At 47.4% G+C, this 18,654-nt stretch overlaps 1 protein-coding gene across 2 annotated transcripts in view; it reads left to right on the forward strand.

The window, feature by feature from the left end:
* The window catches only part of PPM1H (protein phosphatase, Mg2+/Mn2+ dependent 1H), a 247,660-nt gene that overhangs the window by 176,004 nt on the left and 53,002 nt on the right, over positions 1 to 18,654 (forward strand). For both annotated transcript variants that reach the window (XM_087442091.1, XM_004429361.3), the window contains exon 6: positions 1,778 to 1,896. In XM_087442091.1, the coding sequence (XP_087298217.1) occupies positions 1,778 to 1,896 (119 nt within the window). The remainder of the gene's footprint in view (positions 1 to 1,777; positions 1,897 to 18,654) is intronic.

Below are 18,654 nucleotides of genomic sequence, written 5' to 3' on the forward strand. Positions count from 1 at the left end.
TGCTGTCACCATCTCAAAATGCTTGTTTTTGAACAGAGGCTCCATATTTTCATTTTGCACCAGGCCCCAGAAACCATGTGGCCAGTCCCGCCCATCAGGTTGTTGGGGGTGTGAAAAGAGGGTCCACAAAGCAGTTATCATGGTGTGCAGGAAGTAATGGGAATCAGGGGGTCATTAGATGGAAGTAATTATTTTCTTTCATGTGCAGAGACAACCATGATAAGTGCATTATAGATGTCATTTCATTTATTAAAACAGTGTGAGATAAATTTACAATTAATCTTGTACCAGTAAAGAAACTGAGGCCCAAGAAGTTAAATCACTGGCTAAAATCACACAGCTTGTAAATGCAGAGCTTGGATTCAAACCAAGTCTGGCTCACCCAAGGCCCATACAGCCGACCTGCCCTGTTAAGTGTTAGTTCCCTTCCTTCCTTCCCAGGGAACTTCTGTAAAACCCAGTGTTGAAGAGTCCTTGATACCCATCAGCAGCCCAAGCCTCCTTCCCAGCAGAGGTTTCAGAGCCCTTCAGAGATAATCCAGAATTCCTACCAGACCTGGAACCTGTTGGGGCTGCAGCAGGCAGTAAGGACAGTGCCCTTCTCGGCCTCAGTCCTGTCGTGTCGCCATGCCTGCTCAGAATCACTGGCTCAGAGATGTGTATCAGGCCAAATCTGACCAGCCTGGTGACAGCTAAGCTTGCTCCCTTTGACTCCTGATACACTTAGCTTCTGATGACTGCCATCCCAGCCATCCCTCCGAACCACCAGAGAGTCAGTCTGAGCCCTGCTGCTGTCAGGTCCTGGGAAGGAGGCTGTGGGAGATGCCTATTTCCAGTAGACTGAGGACGTGGCCGTCTGTCCTGTGGCAGGGCTCCCTTGCTTTCCTGCAGCGCCAGGCTGTGATGTACTCTGCCCACTCTTATCCTTGCCAAAAAATAAAAGAAGATCCATTCTACCATGCTGCTAATAAGCAGGCGTGCAGCTTTATATGGGGAAGCTCCAGTGCAGGTGTGCCTACGGAGTGTGGCCTCAGAGCAGGGAAGTTAAGACTTGAGCGTTTCATCTCTTGGATAGCTGGATTTGAATTTTGAACGTGACAATGAGATTATTTGTTGTTTCAAAGCAATTCCTTAAGTGGCTGTTTGCTCAAGACTTCTGCAGTGTGAACAGAGATCTGGGGGAGGGGAAGAAGCCATCTGCTCTGGATAGTCTTCCAATTACGTGATCAAATTACTGCAGAGCAGAATGGAGGGGGTCCAGCAGAAAGTTCCTGTCTGGTGTATCCAGCCCCACCCTGCTCTCTCAGGCCGCTGTGTTGATGTGGAGACTCACACGCAGGTTTCAGAGGCAAGGCCTTGATAACGAGGAGCCTGAGCAAGAGGAGAGCAGAGAAAGCCGAGGAGGAGAAGGCTGCGGGGAGCTTGCTTGCCTCATCAACATGCCGACAGGAAAGGGAAACCATCTTGGATTTGAATTAAAAAGTGAACGTTTGGAGAGGCCCAGTCTCTTTTCCTTAAGACTTTAGCAATACATGTCTTTGATTACGATTAATTTATCATATCAAATGAAAAAGTTAAATGCTTTTATAAATTAAATTTTGTTGCTATTCTGTTTGTACTTAGATCCTTAAATTTATTTCCCTTAAAATATGAGAACGATTTTCTTGTTTTTGAAATATGGCCTGTCTCAATTTGCAAAATATCCTTGAGTCTTATTTTTCCTTCTAAATATGTGTGTGGTTTTTTTTTTTTTTTTCCCCCTCCTTTTTGCTATTAGGCATTCATGCAGCCTCACTTGCTGGGAAATGAGTTCACACATTTGGAGTTTCCAAGGAGAGTTCAGAGAAAGGAACTTGGAAAGAAGATGCTCTACAGGGACTTTAATATGACGGGCTGGTAAGAACATGCCTTGCTCTGCCTTGGCACTGCCACAGGGTGTGTAAAGGAAGCCTCACCACCATAAAAAGCCTCTTACGCAGTTTGGATCAGGAGGTGCAGCTGGAGACCCGGGTTTGTGGGGAAGGAAGAGGGCTACGCCCACTGCTGCGGTCTTCACCAACACCAGTTCTGAGACCCCCGTGCTGGTTTGCCCCTCTGCTTCTCTGCAATCCTCCTGGGGGCACTAGACCCCATGAAGCTAACCTAATTCCTTACTTCACACAGTGCAAGCATTTGGGGTTTCTAAAACACATTAAACTTGGGTTTTTAGGTCAAGGGCTCGAAGGAACGGGCCAAAGTTTTACTGGGCCAGACTGGCTTGGATTTGAACACTAGCTCTGACCATTCTGAGTAGGCAAAGTTGGATAAATGGCTTACCCCTATAAGCCCAATTTTCCATGGATAAAGTGAAAAAATATATACTTTCTGAAGGGTCGTTGTAAGGACTAGAGGTAATGAGCTATCCTCGTTATTGTTATCACATTCAAATTGAAATAAGAAATCTTGGCCGGGGGGTCTTATTCCCAAAACACCCCTAGATAAACTGTAGTGGATCAGTGGCTCACGTTCAATAAGAACGTCATCCATTTCTTCCATCTGAAAAATAGATGTGATGATAAAGATCTTACACATCATAGGATTGATGTAAGGATTAAAGAGAGGGCAGTGCCCGGCACATAGAAGTTGGGGTGAAGGTTTCCCCTTAGGCCCTGAGATGCTGACCAGTGAGCCCCCTGCCAGACTGAGGACAGCAGAAGAATGAGACAAGGGACTCCTTCCTCACTGTATCTCCAACACAGGCAGAGAAGTAGATTCCATTATCTCTTCTTCATTGACCAAAATAACTAGAACAGATGGTCACAGCCCAAATTCCCATGGTGATGACTTCCAGGCTGGGAATCTACTCCTAGGAACTTACAGGAATAGTTGAGCTTCCTTGGGAAGATATGGGGTTGATCAAAGGCACTTCTGTGCTCTGCCATCTAAAAGAGAAGATAGTCACCAGTATCCACTCTTCTTCTAGAACAGGGTCAGCAAACTATGGCCCCAAAGCCAAATTCCACCCACGGCCCCTTTCTGTAAATAATTTTTTTAGTACAGCCACATTCGTTTCTGTACATTTGATCTTTGGCTACCTTCACACTTCATCAGGGCTGCTGGGTACGTGCAACAGAGACTATATCATAGTCTACAAAGCCTAAAATATTTCTGCCTGTTCTGAAACATAAATGAATTTACTGGAAAGGATTCACTATATTTGCAGCTCTGAGTTCTGGAATTTTGGTGCCCCAGAGTCCTTATCCTAACCCAACTGGGTTTTCTCCATAAATTCATTTTATTTAATCAGCAAAATTAGTGCTTCTTACAGAAAAGTTTAAGGGGAGGGCTACTGTAGTTGAGAAAAGCGTTGTGGGGTTTGATCTAGGTTTTGTAGAATTTGCAACAGAAAGGCATCGCAGGTCAGAAACCCAAGTGCTTGTGAACACATAAACAAAAAGAGTAGATCCAAGAGACAGCAAGGAAAATGGCCCAAAAGAAGATGAGCATGTGTGGGAAATGAGACTGAGCTGGTATTGAGGGAACATAATCGAGGGTGAGGGAAGCTAGGAAGAGCAATTTAGATTTCTGTAGGAGGCTGTAGGTTACACAGGTGTGTTTCTAAGAAGGAAAATGAATGATGAAAGCAATGTTTTAGGAAGGTGCTTCTAAAGAGGAGTATGAAGGAGACTGACTAGGAGAGAACGCAGGTTCGGGTACCCAGAAAAAACTATCATGGAAATATATATGTGAGGTCTCCAGGACCAAATAGAGGGATGGAAGCAGAAACAGAAGGGAAGGAAATGAACAAGAAAGTAGATGATTTAGGCCAAGGGATAAGTGTAAGGGGTCAGTCATCAATAACTCCAATGATCTGTTGAAATATGTCTCTTCAACTAGTCTGTAAGCCCCCTGAGAGGGAGCCCTGTGCCTTGGCCTGCACCTGACACGTAGTCGACAGGCAGCAAGTATTTACTGTGTGAAAGGAAGAAAAGGAGAGTAATGACAGAAGTCGCTGGGGGCAAGTCGATGTTGTGGATGGTCCACGGGAAGGGTAGGCATGAGGAACTCGCATATGAGACATGCTGAGCTTGAGGCAAGGCTGTTTGTATGTTCTTTCTACGCCAGAAAGCCAAAGTAGATCTAAACCCTCAAAACAAACTTGGTCAACAAGAGGCTAAAGATTAGCCCCATTTTATGTAAGTTTTTTAAATGTAGATAAGTTCAGGGACTAGATTATATCCAATTTATAGGCACACAGTTACTCTGTTTTGCTCTCTCTTTCTTACACACACACACACACACACACACACACGCACACACGCAAAGGGTTCACCTATTGCTAAGCAGTTTAATCCTTGTAGTAAATACCTAGTTGTGGGCATTTTTATGTCCCCCTTGTCCCCCACTGCTCGTGACAGCATTGGGGCTAGCTGCTAGTTATTGGGAGAGCCATGGGCCAGGCACTGTGATGAGAGCTGTACATGACTCCTCATATTCAACAACCCTATGAACTAGATACATTTTACAGATGAGAAAACTGAGGCACAGAGGCTGCGTTGCTCACGGTTACACAACTAGTAAGAAGAGAAGCAGGAATGTGAGCCCAGACAGCGTCACTTCAGGGTGTACACTGCTGACTACTGCGCTGACCTGCCAAATGCTGGATGGCGCCTCCTCTGTGTTCCCATTTTGCAGTTGAGCAAATTGAGATTAGATGGTTTGCTCATCTTCCACCAGCACAAAAGTGTCAGAATAAGGACTAGAACCCGGGTTTCTGACTCGTAGTCCAGGGCTCGTTCTGATACAATGCGCCAGTCACCTTTTCTTCAGGGTTAGATTAGACATCACTATTCGGTTCTGAACTGCGATGTAAATTTCAGCACGGGACCTCTATCCACCAGGATTAGCGTCTCCTTGACAGTCCTTCAGAGGACAGGAGGACGGATCAAAGCATTGCAGGAGCTGCTGAGGCGGTAACTTTTCTAGTCCCGATCTGACCCCAAAGACCGTTAGCCGAATTAAACCATGATGCCTAACACTCGTCGCTGAGAGTCTGTGTGTGATTTGGGGGTGCTCATGATGGGGAAGATCCTCAAAGAGCCGCGTCTCCTCTGCTTGGGAGAACTGCTGCCCTCCTTAGAGGAGCGTCGTGCCAGCTTTCTGTGGTGTGTCTGCAGCGGGAGGAAGTGGGGGAGGATGTCAGCTCTGGGAAGCCTTGTCTCATAATTAAGGATGAGTCTGTTGCCTCCTGACGGGATCCTTTCTCTCCCACCCTCGTGCTTTGGCGGGGACCGTGGAGCAGCTTGGCAGGCCCAGATTGTACAGAGGACAAAAGGTTATTGTCCCCAGGGCCTTCATAATGAAATCAGTCTCTTCCCTGGCTCCCCCGCCTCCCGTTCCCCGTCTCCTCAGATAGTTTCCACGTTGGTTTGATTCACAAAGGCAGTGTCTTCATGGCACCCCCAGCACTGAGTTGGTTCCTGATGTGGCCCACTTCTCACCTCCTTGGCTTGCATCCCTGGTCCTGGTGCCAGAACCCCAGCCTTGCGCTCAGTGCCAGCAGGCACCCCCTCTCCCAGGCCTTTGTGCCGAGCGGCTGTCGCACGATGCACATTAGCTGGCACCGTGAGCTCTGTGTCCCGGCCCGCAGCCCTCTGTGCCGTCTCAGGCCATAATTTGCTGGCAAGCGTCTATGTTACCGAGTTGAAACAACAGTTTCTCACAGCTGGCTTTATGGCACCAGTTCCCTACTCCCGTGACTGCTGGTGACTCCGCTTTCTCACGTAGCATCGGCGTTCCTCGTGCTCCGTGTTCAGCCACATGGGTGACGAGCAAGCCGGGGGCCCAGGAGGACGTTTGTGGGGAAAGGAGCTGCGGCTTCACCCCTGGCGTCGGGCCAGGTTCCCCGGCAGCTGTTCCTGGGCTGGTGGGATTTGTAGAGACCGTGAGGGCCAAAGAGGAAGAGAGGTCCGTCGTGTGTATACGAGATTGCTTCCAGATGGTTCTGGTTATGAATCAAGTACACCAGAATTCTTTCTTTAAGCAAAGCGTTTTTAACATTTATGATGGTCTTCTTTCAGAGGACAGGCTGGACCAGTAACTCGAGATGGCATGGCTTCCTTGGTAAAGAGAGGATCGCCTTGGGAGATCAGCTCCTTGGGTACTGGTCCTTGCTCTGCCAAGGTTCTGGGGCCTTGGGCAAATCCTGGGCCTAGGGCTCTTGTTTATTTTTAAATGCTTCCTATGCCCCTCACGGCCAACCTCCGTGTCTGGTGGGAGCTGGGCTTTGCTCTGCTTTTCAGAGCCTCTGGAAAAGAAAGATTCCATTAAAAAGATTCCAGAGATGGTAGCCTTTCATTTTTCTCTCTTGCAGCCCTTAACTCTTTATGATTCCAACTTGGTGACACATCAGGATAGTTTTCCCCTCCTCTGCTTCCCTTCAAACTGTAAGCCAACCAGAGGATTTTCCAGTGGAACAGAGTGGCGTCAACCACCATCTTCGCCTTTCAGCACACACTACTTTCATTAAGGCAAAGGACATCTCTTCTGCTCTGTGTCCTCTCCAGCAGAGTAGCCACTAGTCACCTGTGGCCATTTACATTTAAGTTAGTTAAAATTAAAGTTCAAAATTCATTTCCCAAGTTGCACTAGCCACATCTCAGTTGCTCTGTAGCTACGTGTGGCTAGTGGCTACTGAATTGGACAGCACCAATATAGACCATTTCCATCATCACAAGAAGTTCTACCAGATGGCCCTACGATCTACATCATGTAAGGGTGTGGGTCGAGTTGGGGTGGAGGGTGGTTCAAGGAGCTATCTTTAATGGAACATCCCAACAGCAAAGAGTTAAAAAACAGCTGAGCACAGAAAGGGAGAGCAGAATGATGGCCACATTCTATGGCTTCTGGCCCCACTACTGCTAGACTCTGAGTCGGCTGGGGAATAGGCTTCACTCCACTTTCCAGATCTTCGGAGGCACCAGTCATGGTTTTTAGGGACGAGTTGTCTCCAGCAGTCACTCACTGGCAAGCCAGCTGGCCAGCCTGAAGGGAGACCCATTTCATGTGCCCTGGTCAGTAGCACACCCCTCTCTCCCCACCTCTCCCCACTGCCTCCTGGGCTGGTGCCAGCCGTTGGCATTTTTGTTTCTCTTGCTTTTCCTTTTACTTCTTGGAGAATATTTAAGACCCTGAGGACCAGAAAAAAAAAAAAGATTCTATTCTGTTTGGGGTGAACTTTATTCTCCGTCTGCAGCCTGGAGGCCAGCTCGGGGCTGAGAGCCACAGAAGTGGGCTTCTTCCCAACAACCCCAACGTTTTCTGGAGAGAAACTCCCTGGAGGCAGCCCCGAGCAGGGTCTGGAGCGGCTGGGTCGAGTTGTACAAATACCGTAGATACGGCTTCTATGTGATTCTTTACTGCTCTTTTCAGTGCCTTCTGATGGCGCATTCAGGTGGCTGCCGGGGAAGTGGGTAGGCTGATTGAGAAATGCTGCAGAATGCTTTATGAAGCCAGCTCCGCAGCTGCACCCGCATTTAATATAAATTGATTTATTGACTCAAGCACAGAAGCCCTGTTACGGAAACCCCAGGCTTTATCCTCCCGAGGACCACCTAATAAAGCAGCCCCAGCTGACACTCCTCATTAGCTTTTCCCCTGATCCCCAGGCAGCTTTTAAAGGAAAAGTGTCCCTCTTTTGGGCCTGAATTTATCTGTTGGCCATGCCTGTGGGTCTAATTAGCTCAGCATTATTAGTCTTATTTGGAAAGCCTGCATTTTCTAACAGCTTGACTCTTGAGTTTTAAAGAGTAATTGGAAAATTCAGACCCTGTCCTGGTCCCTCTTTTTGTGTTTAATCACTTCTAACCCAATCTTTGGAACTTTCCCTGCAGATGTCTCTGACTGGAATTGTTGGGACACAGAAGGATTTCTCAGGCCCACCTCAGTACAAATCCTGGCCTGACTGTTGTGCCATAGAACTCACCGGGGGCTTTTTAGCCTCACCAGAGAAATATCACATTTTAATTTTATAATAACTTCACAAGAAAGCAGGCCTTTCCCTAGTTACACCTGGTATTAATTTCCTCCCAGCCACATGTATTTTCATAATTTAATGATTATGGGCCACCTTGGCAGCAATCTGGAGATCTGACTTTGTAGAAAAAGGAGGAGCTTTGATGTCATTTCAGAGAATTTTAAGCCCAAACCTCAATAGATTGTCCAGGATGGGGATTAGCTGGGACGGGGATTAGGCTCCAGAAAAGTCCCCGTGTTCCAAGTTCCAGGGGGCCCTGGAGCTGAAGTCAGAGCGGGTCAGCCTCCTGTGGGGAGGGGCCCCTCCCGGGCGCCTGGAGCCAAGATGATGAATGGTTATTTGCGATGTGCATGTTCTGCATCTTTTCAAGATCTGCAGCTCTAGCTGCAGGAGCAGTGGGGAGGAAAGGCTGCACGCTGTGTGTGTGCAGCACATCTCCTGACAGGGATAAATGACTCCTTGCTCTCCCCCGCCCTCCTCCCCACCACTCTGCCCGTGAGGCCAGTGGAAGCTATGAGGTCTTGACAGATGGTTGGATGCCAAGACAGATAGGCATTGTCAGGCCAAGGGAGGAGAAAGGAAAGAGATCCCAACCAGCCTGCTCCCCGTTGAGGGTCCACTCGCCCTCTACACACTCACAGACACACCCCTCTCTGCTGTGATGATAAGAGTAAATTTATCATTCCTAAAGTGGCCAAGCCACTTCCAAGCCTTACTTTCCCCCTCAGACTTTTTGAAAAGTCACAGCATTTATGTGAACCGATTCATAGATCCCTAAGCAGAGCGTATCCGCCGCTCTTCCCCAGCAATCATTGTTGGGGGTTGTACCATACATGTGTGCTGACTTGGCTCCAAGTCATCTGGGGAAGTTTTAGGATGTCAAGTGCTTGCAAGAATCCCTGTTAGCGTAGCCAGTGTCCTTTATCCAAGGAATCCCAGGGGACACTGGTTTTATATTTGGCAAACCTTTCTTGTATACCTGCTGCGTGTTAGACATTGAGAACAGTTAAGAACAGGGACGTGCAGCCAGACACATACAGTCCGCAAGTGTGTCTTGGACAAATCATGTCACCTCATTGCCTCAGTTTCCCCATTTGTAAACGGGTCTGATGACAGTACCCAGGACATCGTGAATTAGCATGGTCAAGTGCACCAAAGAAGGCCTGGCATGTAGTGAGTGCTCTCTGGGTCTCATCACATAATCATTAGATATGATGGGGAGTGGAAGGGTCAGTGAGATCTGATCTTTGCCTCAGGAGGTTTACAACCTAACATGTGTTGAGATGCTTGTTTCTCAAGGTAATGAGAGGCTAGAAACCAAAAAGGAAAAGGAAGGCAGTTTAGAGAAGCAAGAGGCTGAAGAAAGGTCAAGGTGTGTCGGCCGCTCTGCCTGGCAGGCCTGTCCCCGTGTGCCAGGAGGGGCTCTTATCTGAGAAGAGACACCGTCAATACGACTAGGAAGCCATCGCGCCAGCCCTTCCGTCCCTGGGCACTGCCGGGAAGGACGCTTTTGTTTATTTGGGGGATTTTTTGAGTCCGTATGCTGACTTATGTCTCCCTCCTGCGTCCTGGCTGCTGGACCTTTTAAGGAGCACTGCAGCCCTGCTGAGCCACACTCGGGGAGCTGAGACACCCAGCCTGTCAGTGGCCAAAGCATGGCCTCACGTGAGAGGGGTCTTGTCGGATAGGACTGTGTTAGCTCCATAGAGACGCCCAGCTGGCTTTCTGGAAATTTGTTGAACAATACCATTTTACCCATAAATCTATTCTTAAAATCTTAGGAGTGAGGAAAGTAGATCTGTTGGAATTTGTGCATAAATAACTAAAGACAGACAGACTATAGGGCTTATAAAAAGGAGTCTAAAGAAAAGGCTTTGTGGCTGCCGTAGAAGGAGTGGTTGTTTTTAAGAGAGGAAACCGGGATTGGGGAAGACTTCGTAGAGAAGACTGTGTTTGAACCAACGGTCTGAAATATGAGAGGAGTTTCAAGAGGCTTGAGGGCAGGGGGAAGGACATTCTGAGCAGAGGGCGCAGCACAAGCGGAAGCCCAGAGGCATGAAAATAGGATGTATGTTTTGGGAATGTGGGAATATTTGAGAATATTCAAAATATTTTAAGAATCAGTATGGAGGAGTAGGCTGCAGCCCAGCAGGGTTCTAGAAGGGCCCCCTACTGGGCCAGGCATTAACTCTTTGTTTCTACATCATGGAGGTTCCAGGGGAGGGTCCAGAGCAGCAGATGGGGGTGTTCTGGGGCTTGGGACTGTTACTATTTGCCACTAATACGGAAGCATTTCAATGTTTAACCCTCCGTACGCACTTATGCTGGTGTGTATCCAATAGATAACCGTCCTGGTGGTAGCCTAACGTTAAGTGACACGTAGAGGGAAGTGAGAGGGCGTGAAGTAAACCATGAAGCCAGGTAGATTGGAGTTAACGCAGGTGGAAATTTGAATGCCACGCTAAGGTTGGCAATAACTAACATAATTTTATTCTCCCACCCATAAGAGCTCTACACCTCTGTAAAGTACGAAAATGACACATAGCAGGCTACAAATGTAGGGCTGACAGTATATTCAGAAGGACATATGGTCAAATCCTCAGCCTATTTATAAGAGCCTGTTTTTAAGGAAATTCCAGAGATGTGAGTGCTACAACACTCCAACACATTTCCAGGTACTTTACAACTCTGCCAAGGAAACATTCTCCTATGTCCAACCTACACTCCTCCAGTAACAAAATTGCACTCTTACCAGAGCTTGATAAAGTTTTTCCTTTTCCCTGCCGCCCCTTCTCTGCCCACCAGGTTTCAGAGTAGGAAAAACCAGCATTGCTGGTATCAAGCTGAAAAAGGCTGTGAAGGTGCTGACCCACCGTGGCCCGGGAGCATATTTGCCAGAATCGCCGGGGGCTGTATTAAAACCCCCGGGTTCTGGGCTCACCCCGGGAATCCACATACGGGAGCTGGAGAACCACCACTCCAAACGCTGAAAGATCTCATCCTGCCGTCTTCTTCCTCTTACCTTCAGACAAGTCAACCAAAGACTTATTCAGAGCAAGAGTAAAATTTTGTGTCTCTTCCTTGCTGAAGAACTGAGTACAGATCTTTCTGTAAGAACTGGAAATGCTGGTAACACATTCACTTTTGGTTCTTCATCCTGTTGCTCTGGAAAAGGCAATAATACTCTGCCAAGTTCTAGGTTCAGGTTCCAAGTGGATTAAATCAGCCGTGTCAGTCTCCAGGGAAATGGAATGCTATGCATCGTGCTCAGTGGCTTAAAGGACAGAGTGCGGGGCTTCATCCCTGGGGGGTAATTGGCTTTAACCACATCATTCGGTGAACCGAGTATTGTGTTGGACATTGGAGACACAAAGCAGATAAGCCAGTCCCTGCCCTCGTGGTGCTTACAGTCGAGTACAGGACAGGCCCACTGATGGTGATTACAACCCTCTACCAAAACTGGTAGAGAAATGTTTATACACAGTGAAGCTTTTTCATCTGGACTGATTATTAAGAACATTCCAGAATCCCTGAGGTCCTGGGATCTGTATTTTTTTTAAAGCCTCCCAGATGATTCCTGTATATCCTTAAACATTGACCTTGGACCGCCCTGGACACTCTTATCATGGATGTGGCAAGAGCTTGCAGGAATGATTGATTGAAGAGCACTAGGCAGCCTGGGCTCTGTGGCAGGGTTGTGACCCCTGGTTCTCCTCCCGCTGTTGCTCGGGAACCTCTTTTCCCCCTGGGTAGGCCAAGGACTGTGTTCAGGAGGGGCCATGGGCTGGACTGGCTTTGGAGGATAAGGGGTGATAAACCATTAGGTGCCACAGTGGGTCAGAATCCAGCTGAGCCTCCCTTTTTCCTTGTTGATACGTGTGTCCATAACCTGGACAGTCCCAGCCCCGGGCATGGTGTAAATCCATGGGGTGGGTCAGGAAACCGTGCTCACAGGGCATCTGACTTGCTGGTTCCTTGTTCCTGTTCATCCTGAGTAAATGATACTCCCTCCCCAACTTTGCCTAATCCTTCCGGTGGCCTTGGATCACCCATGAAGAGCTAGCCACCTCAATTTGAAGACTTAGAGTCTCAATGTATTAGCAACCGAACAATTTGGAAGCCAACCTCAGGTTAAACTAATTCTACAGTGATCTGTACATCCACCATATTGTCAAGAGAAGAAAAAGCCTGAGAAGATGTGTGTTTAAACTTCTGTGCTACTGACTGCTGTAAAAACCTGGAGGAGGGAGGGTAGACTTTTAAAAAATGTTTATGATTTGCTCTGAGGAAGAGGGTGAGTAGTTAAACATTCTGTTCATATTATGCCATTTTATGATGTTTACACACATTCGTAGCTCCTCCAGGAGGCGCAGAGAACCACGGTTAAGAGCACAATGCACTTTGGGGCAACCTGGACATGAGCTTGACCTCATGACCTCTACCATTTCCTAGTTGTGTGACCTCTATTTTCTTTATTTGTGTAATGGGGTTAATGTTCATATCTGTCTTACAAGCTTGTTGTAAGAATTATAATGTTTTAAAAATATAAGTGCTGGGCCGGCCCCTTGGCTTAGCGGTTAAGTGCATGCGCTCCGCTGCTGGCGGCCGGGGTTCGGATCCTGGGCGCGCACCGACGCACCGCTTCTCTGGCCATGCTGAGGCTGTGTCCCACATACAGCAACTAGAAGGATGTGCAGCTATGACATACAACTATCTACTGGGGCTTTGGGGGAAAAATAAATAAAATTATTAAAAATATATATATATAAGTGCTTAGAACAGTGCCTAGATCAAAGTGAGTGGACAATAAATGTTGGGATTATTAGACTTCTGTAGGTGCTAGGAGTGAGGAGACAGCAGAAAATTGGACGGTTGCAGCCTTTGCAGTCCATCGTCTACAACAGTAGGGCCACCGTGATGGAGGAAGCAAGTTCTATGGTCCTCCCATTGGTAAAGACTGGCAACCATCACCCAGGCCTGTACTTCTTACCCTGGGGCTCAAGTAATGTGAGGGTTAGCAGAAGATTCCAGAAGAGTATGGGATAAACATCTATTTCACCTGAAGGTTTGGGGGTGGAGAGGGAGGATATTTTTGTGTGTTGAAGTAAATATCGATTATGTGTATGCTTCTGCAAAATTCTCGTGGCTTTTTAAGATAAAACAGAAGACTTGAAAAAGCGTTGTTGCTTACTTTGAGATACTTCAGCTCTGCCCTGTGTGATGTTACCAGTTCAAGGGTGCTTGAATGGAATATTGAAACGATATAGCGTAAGTTAGAGTAGAGTCCCAGCGTGGGAATGGCTTCCCCCTGGGGGACACTGCAGGACGTGGCGCTCTGGGGCACAAACATCCACCTGACCAAAGTGAGAGAAGCTTTGTGAGGCAGGGCTAGAGACCAGGGTGGAGGGACTGGCCTCTGCAGTAAAACCGTCTTTGTAGTGAACAATCTATGTGCTATTTTCTCCGCACCATTCGTGGCTGTGGGGTCGGTTTTGCTTATCTCCTGATTTGTGTACATTGACTTGGTCTCATACAATATAAAGGCCAATGTCAATGAAATTCATGTTTGTTTCAGAAGAATGGTCCCTGAGAAAACAGAAATTATTCCATATTTGTGTGCTCGTAAAATAAGGATCTCTGATTCATACTATAGGATATCTAAATGTTACTGATTAGAATATGAAGCTCTCCTAGCCAAGTGCTAATGCACACCCAGTGGATACTGAATCAGAAATGATTTCCAAATCTGAAATTTTCCGAAAAGTCACCCAGGATGTTTATCCTGAAATATTACCGGTTCTGTTTTACATACACACGTGATTGATTATATTTTCAGAAGACTCATTCAAAGCATTCAGTCCTTTTCTACTGCTAACCTTGGGCCTGTGAGTCAAGAGATGACCTTCACTTTATTTACTTTATTTACCTCCACATTCCCAGCACCTGTGCTTGTGCCTGTCACCCCTGAGTGCTCAGTAAACGGTCAGGAATGAATCCAGTAGGACCCATTGCTCTCATCTGGGCAAAGCCTGCGCCTCTGATTGGGGGCTACTAGGGACGGGGTCTTTTCCTCTACCCAGATTTTCAACTGTGGGTAGGGACCCATCAGTGACTTGTGAAATCAATTAAGTATATGGAGATGAGCATTTTAAACAAATTAAGTAGCACAGGGAGAAAAAAATATCAAGTGTATATCACGTGGTAAGGGTAAATCTTGTTTTTTGAGGTGTGTTTGTCTGTACACTGGGTTAACAAGATTGACAGTTTCTTACAGTGGGTCACACAGTGTGAAACCTCTGCTCTATCCCAGGAGACTCTCCCAGAGAACATGGACCAGAGATGAAAGCAAGCTCCCTTCCCTCTTGCTATCGCCCAGAGGCCCGGTGGTAGGAAGAGGAGTCTTTAGCCCAAAAGAATGGTTACTGCTCACAGAGCTCCAAGCAGGATCTGGTTTGGGCACGCTGACGGGAGAAAGGAGAGAGGCAGCATGTGGGTCAGTCGGCCCTACTAATCAGGGCATTTCCTCAAGGGCAACTGCCCTTATGTCAAAGAACAGAGCTCGGGCCCCATCATGGAAAATGTTTTCCTGGAGAGATGGCTGGAAAGTTCCCCCTTTCCTTTTTTGCTCTCATCACAGCCAACTGGACATGCATAAGCAAGCCCTCTTCAATTCCGTCCCTAAATGTTAATCACACTCTCACAATTCAAGCACACTGTGCCTGAATCCAGACTGTGGCCCTGGATGAGCACAGATGCACCTGCTTGTGTGTAGCTTAGGGCCTACGGGCTTCAACTAATGCAATGGCACTCCAAGGACCAAAAGGAGAACACATGGCAGCATCTGACTGTCGAGCCTTGGCCTCACAGGGAAACTGTCCCAGGAATCGTGTAATCAAGATACCCATTGACAACAACTCCTAGCACAAATCCAGGGACCCAGTGTGACAAAATATGACCCATCCCCAAAACCTAGATTTACAGAAAACTGACGCCTGCCATACAATGGCGGGCCTGTGGCAGGGTTGTTGGCTCTGCCCAGAAACGTGGTAAAGGAGACTTCTAACCCCTCAGCTTACCTGCTGGATATGGGATGTTTCTCAGCCCCTTCCAACTCACCCTGGGCCCCAGGGCTGCCTCTCGTTCTTATCCCACAACTCTGACTTGAGCCTGACCTCATTAAGCTTGGCTCAGATTCACCCTCCCAGACAGTTTAGTGACATTTTTCCAGCATATTATGATTGTATCTGAAGACAAATTTAATAAATTTCTGGGAATTGCTTAACTGTGAATCTTTGAAACCAGAAAAGACTCCTTCTTTAAAGAAAATATTTAAAAAATAAGAGTAAGACCTAATAAAATACGGAAATTATCTTGCGTTGTCTTCAAGGAAGCAGATGCACCCGCAGATATTCGAGCAGCGAGGAGGGAGAGTGGCCTGCCTCTCCAGGGCCACCTCGAGGGGCAGGATGCAGCCCCTGTTTACTGAGCTCGGGGGTCAGGCTTTGGGTTTGGTTCCTTTGGGGATATAGACGGCTGGCAGGAAAAGGAAGCACGAGGTGACTGCCAAGCCCACGTTGCTTTTTCCAGGAAGGGCTGGGGTGAGGGGTGTGGAGAGGCGAGTCGGGGAGAGCCTCTGTGGATTCCATGAATTGCTTAACGGGGGTCATGCCAAGCTCTTGAAAGCCACAAGTGACATTTGGGCTCCAGGCGTGTGTCTGTTCCTGCCTAGCCAGGCCTGGGTGGTGGTTCATTCTGGGCCCCTGGGGTTCCACCCTCTATTGAGATTTGGGTGTAGGAAGGCAGAAGTGGGGACCAAAGAGCTAGATGCTTCTGCCCACCATCCTCCATCCAATCCTGCTCAGCCCCTGTGAAATGTGCCTCTGTCTGCCGAGGGCTTGGTTTCTGCTATGAGTAAAATGAGACTTCCTGTGGCTTTTACCTCCCTCCTAGAGGGGCGCTTAGCTTCTAGTTGAGGGAGGAAAATTCTCCTTTTATGACTATTTTAGACCAACTGAAAAGCATCCCCTTTAGATTATTAGCTCTGAGATATCCTTCTGAGTCTCTGAGTCTCCACTTTAGGTTAGAACCATGGACTTTTCTGGATAAGGTTGCACAGGTGCTGTCCTTCGTGCTGTGACATCATTAGCAACAGCAGAAAAAGTATGAATTGGGGTGTCTTGCTGGGAGCTCAGCAAGAAGTGGTTTTCCTGTGGGGATGTGCTGTCTTCCTGCCTCTGGTCATCAGTCATCTGTGCTCTCCATCTACAGCGAAGAAAGAGGCTCCTGGGACCTTCATAGCCCAACTTATAGTTAAATAGCACCTTATCCTTCACAAAGGACTTTCCCAGATGTGTTTGCATTGAATCCTTGCAACCTTCCATGAAGAATGCAGCTGAGGCAGCAAATTCAGGGAGGTTGAGGGACTTTCCCGAGTTCACACACTAGTTCATGTGAGGACTGAGATGTGACTTCAAGACCTCTGACTCCAAGCCTGGTGTTCTTTAATGTATCACAGTGGGCTCTGCCAGGAGGGAAGAGAGAATTCAGGAAGAAAGAGTCCCAGAGGAGGAGAGGCGTCCAAGGCCATTTCGAGAGGTTAGTGAGTGGAAGAATGTGCCTCACTGGTGCATGTCACTGGAGTCGCACCAGTGGACTGTCGAGATTCGGTAGTCCCCGAAGGAAGAGGGTCCATTACCCACTCCCGAAAGGGTCACGTTCTTCTTAAATGACTTTGAAGTATGCTAAGGAAATTAAGACTTAGGAAAGCCAGTGGTATTTCTGTCCCTCCTTCTAATTAAAGGTCATGACAGGAGCAAAGAGAGATCGTGGGAAGTGATCTGTGTGGCTGATGCCCAAGTGTGAACTTTGGGTTCCTGGCCTGTGGGTTCAGACGTCAGAGTAGGGGCTCGGGCTGGGAATGAAGGAATCCAGCAAAGACTAGGAAGAACTTTCTTAAGTGAGAGATTTGTCTTAGCAAGTAGACTTTAATATGGAAGAAGAAAATTGTCTAAGTAACACTATAAACCCTAGAGAATAATTGCAACAAGAAACTACCATTCTGGAGGTGGTACTTAGGAATTAGCGGGAGAAAGTAATAGGCAAGAGGATCATGAATGCTAGTTTTATGACATAACTATCTACTAATATGTCTTGGTAATAAAAGGGAACCTAAAATTTTAATATAAAGAGGTAAACAAAAGTCCGAGGTGACACTGATGGGACTCAGCCCTCAGTTTCAGCCATAGGAAAACTTACCATGAGGAGCGGTGAGTGCAGAAGCCATGACTTCTGTCTATCTTGAGAGGGAAGCTCGCATGCTAAGGAGGAAGCGCCAGCCTTCAGTCATTTATTCACCCGTTTAGGTAGGATCTACCTTACATCTACAGTGTGCCTGCACAGTTGTAGATAGGAGGATATAGGAGCGAATAAGACAAAGTCCTGCCTTCATGGAGCTGATGTTCCAGAAGAGAAGGCAGAATATAAACAAGAAAGCAAACTAATGAATAAGGTGGTTTCAGAATGTGCTGGGTAAGGGCGTGAGGAGCTGCAGCAGGAGCAGGGAGCACCCGACTTTCCAATGGGCGGTCAGAGGAACTCTCTGAGGGGTGCACAGGGGCCGGCGGTGGGAGGATCTAGGGGAAGAATGGCCTGGGGAAGAGGGAACAACAAGCCCTCATGGCAGGTTAAAGAAACTGCAAGGAAGCCAGTGTTACGAGAGCACAGTGGGGTGATCAAAGACATCAGAGCAGTGTGCAAAGATCAGATCATAGAGGGCCTCATCGTTGGGTTATATTTTAAGACAATGGAAAGAAAGCCAATGGAGAATTTTAAGCCAAAGAGTGATGATTTTGAATTAAAAGAGAGAAAATTGGGTGTGAAAGATTTGCTAGGAGGCCTCACAGCCTTGAAAGTACAAGCAAAGCTTTTTCTGATAAAAATTACACAACTGACACGGAGACGAGATGCGTTCATCCTGGAGGAGTCCTATAATTGCTGCTCATCAGAAGGGTGAAAGGATGTCAGTGTGGCTGCACGGGGACCTCTCGAGTTCACACGTTCAGAGACCGTGTCTACAAGACTGCAGAGAGCAGCATGAGCCAGCCAAGACCAGAGGCAAGAAAGAGTGTGCCTGGGAGTGGGCATCCGCTGCAGCCAGCTCAGTGGAGACTTACAAAGCAAAGAACATGAGGGCTCTTGGCCTTGCTTCATAAGTATGTGGAGAACAAGAAAATATATAAGGGCAGAATAAAGCCCTGCCCGGGGTTAGTGGTAGTCATTGATTTGCTCCCCTAATCGAATATTTGTAGGCACCCATTATGCATTGGGCACTATTAGGGACCAGGAACGCTGGAGGTAGCAAAACAAAAATCTCTGTCCTCATAGAACTCTGGGGAGGCGAGGGGGTGTAAGGGGAGCAGAAGAGAAAATGAACATCATAAGGAGGTAAAAATACTTTAAATGTTAGTTGGTGGTAGACGACAGGGAGAAAAATAAAGCAGAGAAAGGGAAGAGGAAATATAGGGGAGGGGAGCGACTTTAAAGAAGGTCATTTCATTTCTTGGCTTTTATTTAGCACATGATGGGAAAGCCATTGGAGGATTTGAGTAGGGTAATGACGTGATCTGACATTTTAAAGTAAT

This window comes from Ceratotherium simum, chromosome 17, assembly GCF_057802395.1.
Source record: "Ceratotherium simum simum isolate JZ-2026a chromosome 17, ASM5780239v1, whole genome shotgun sequence".
NCBI lineage: Eukaryota > Metazoa > Chordata > Mammalia > Perissodactyla > Rhinocerotidae > Ceratotherium > Ceratotherium simum.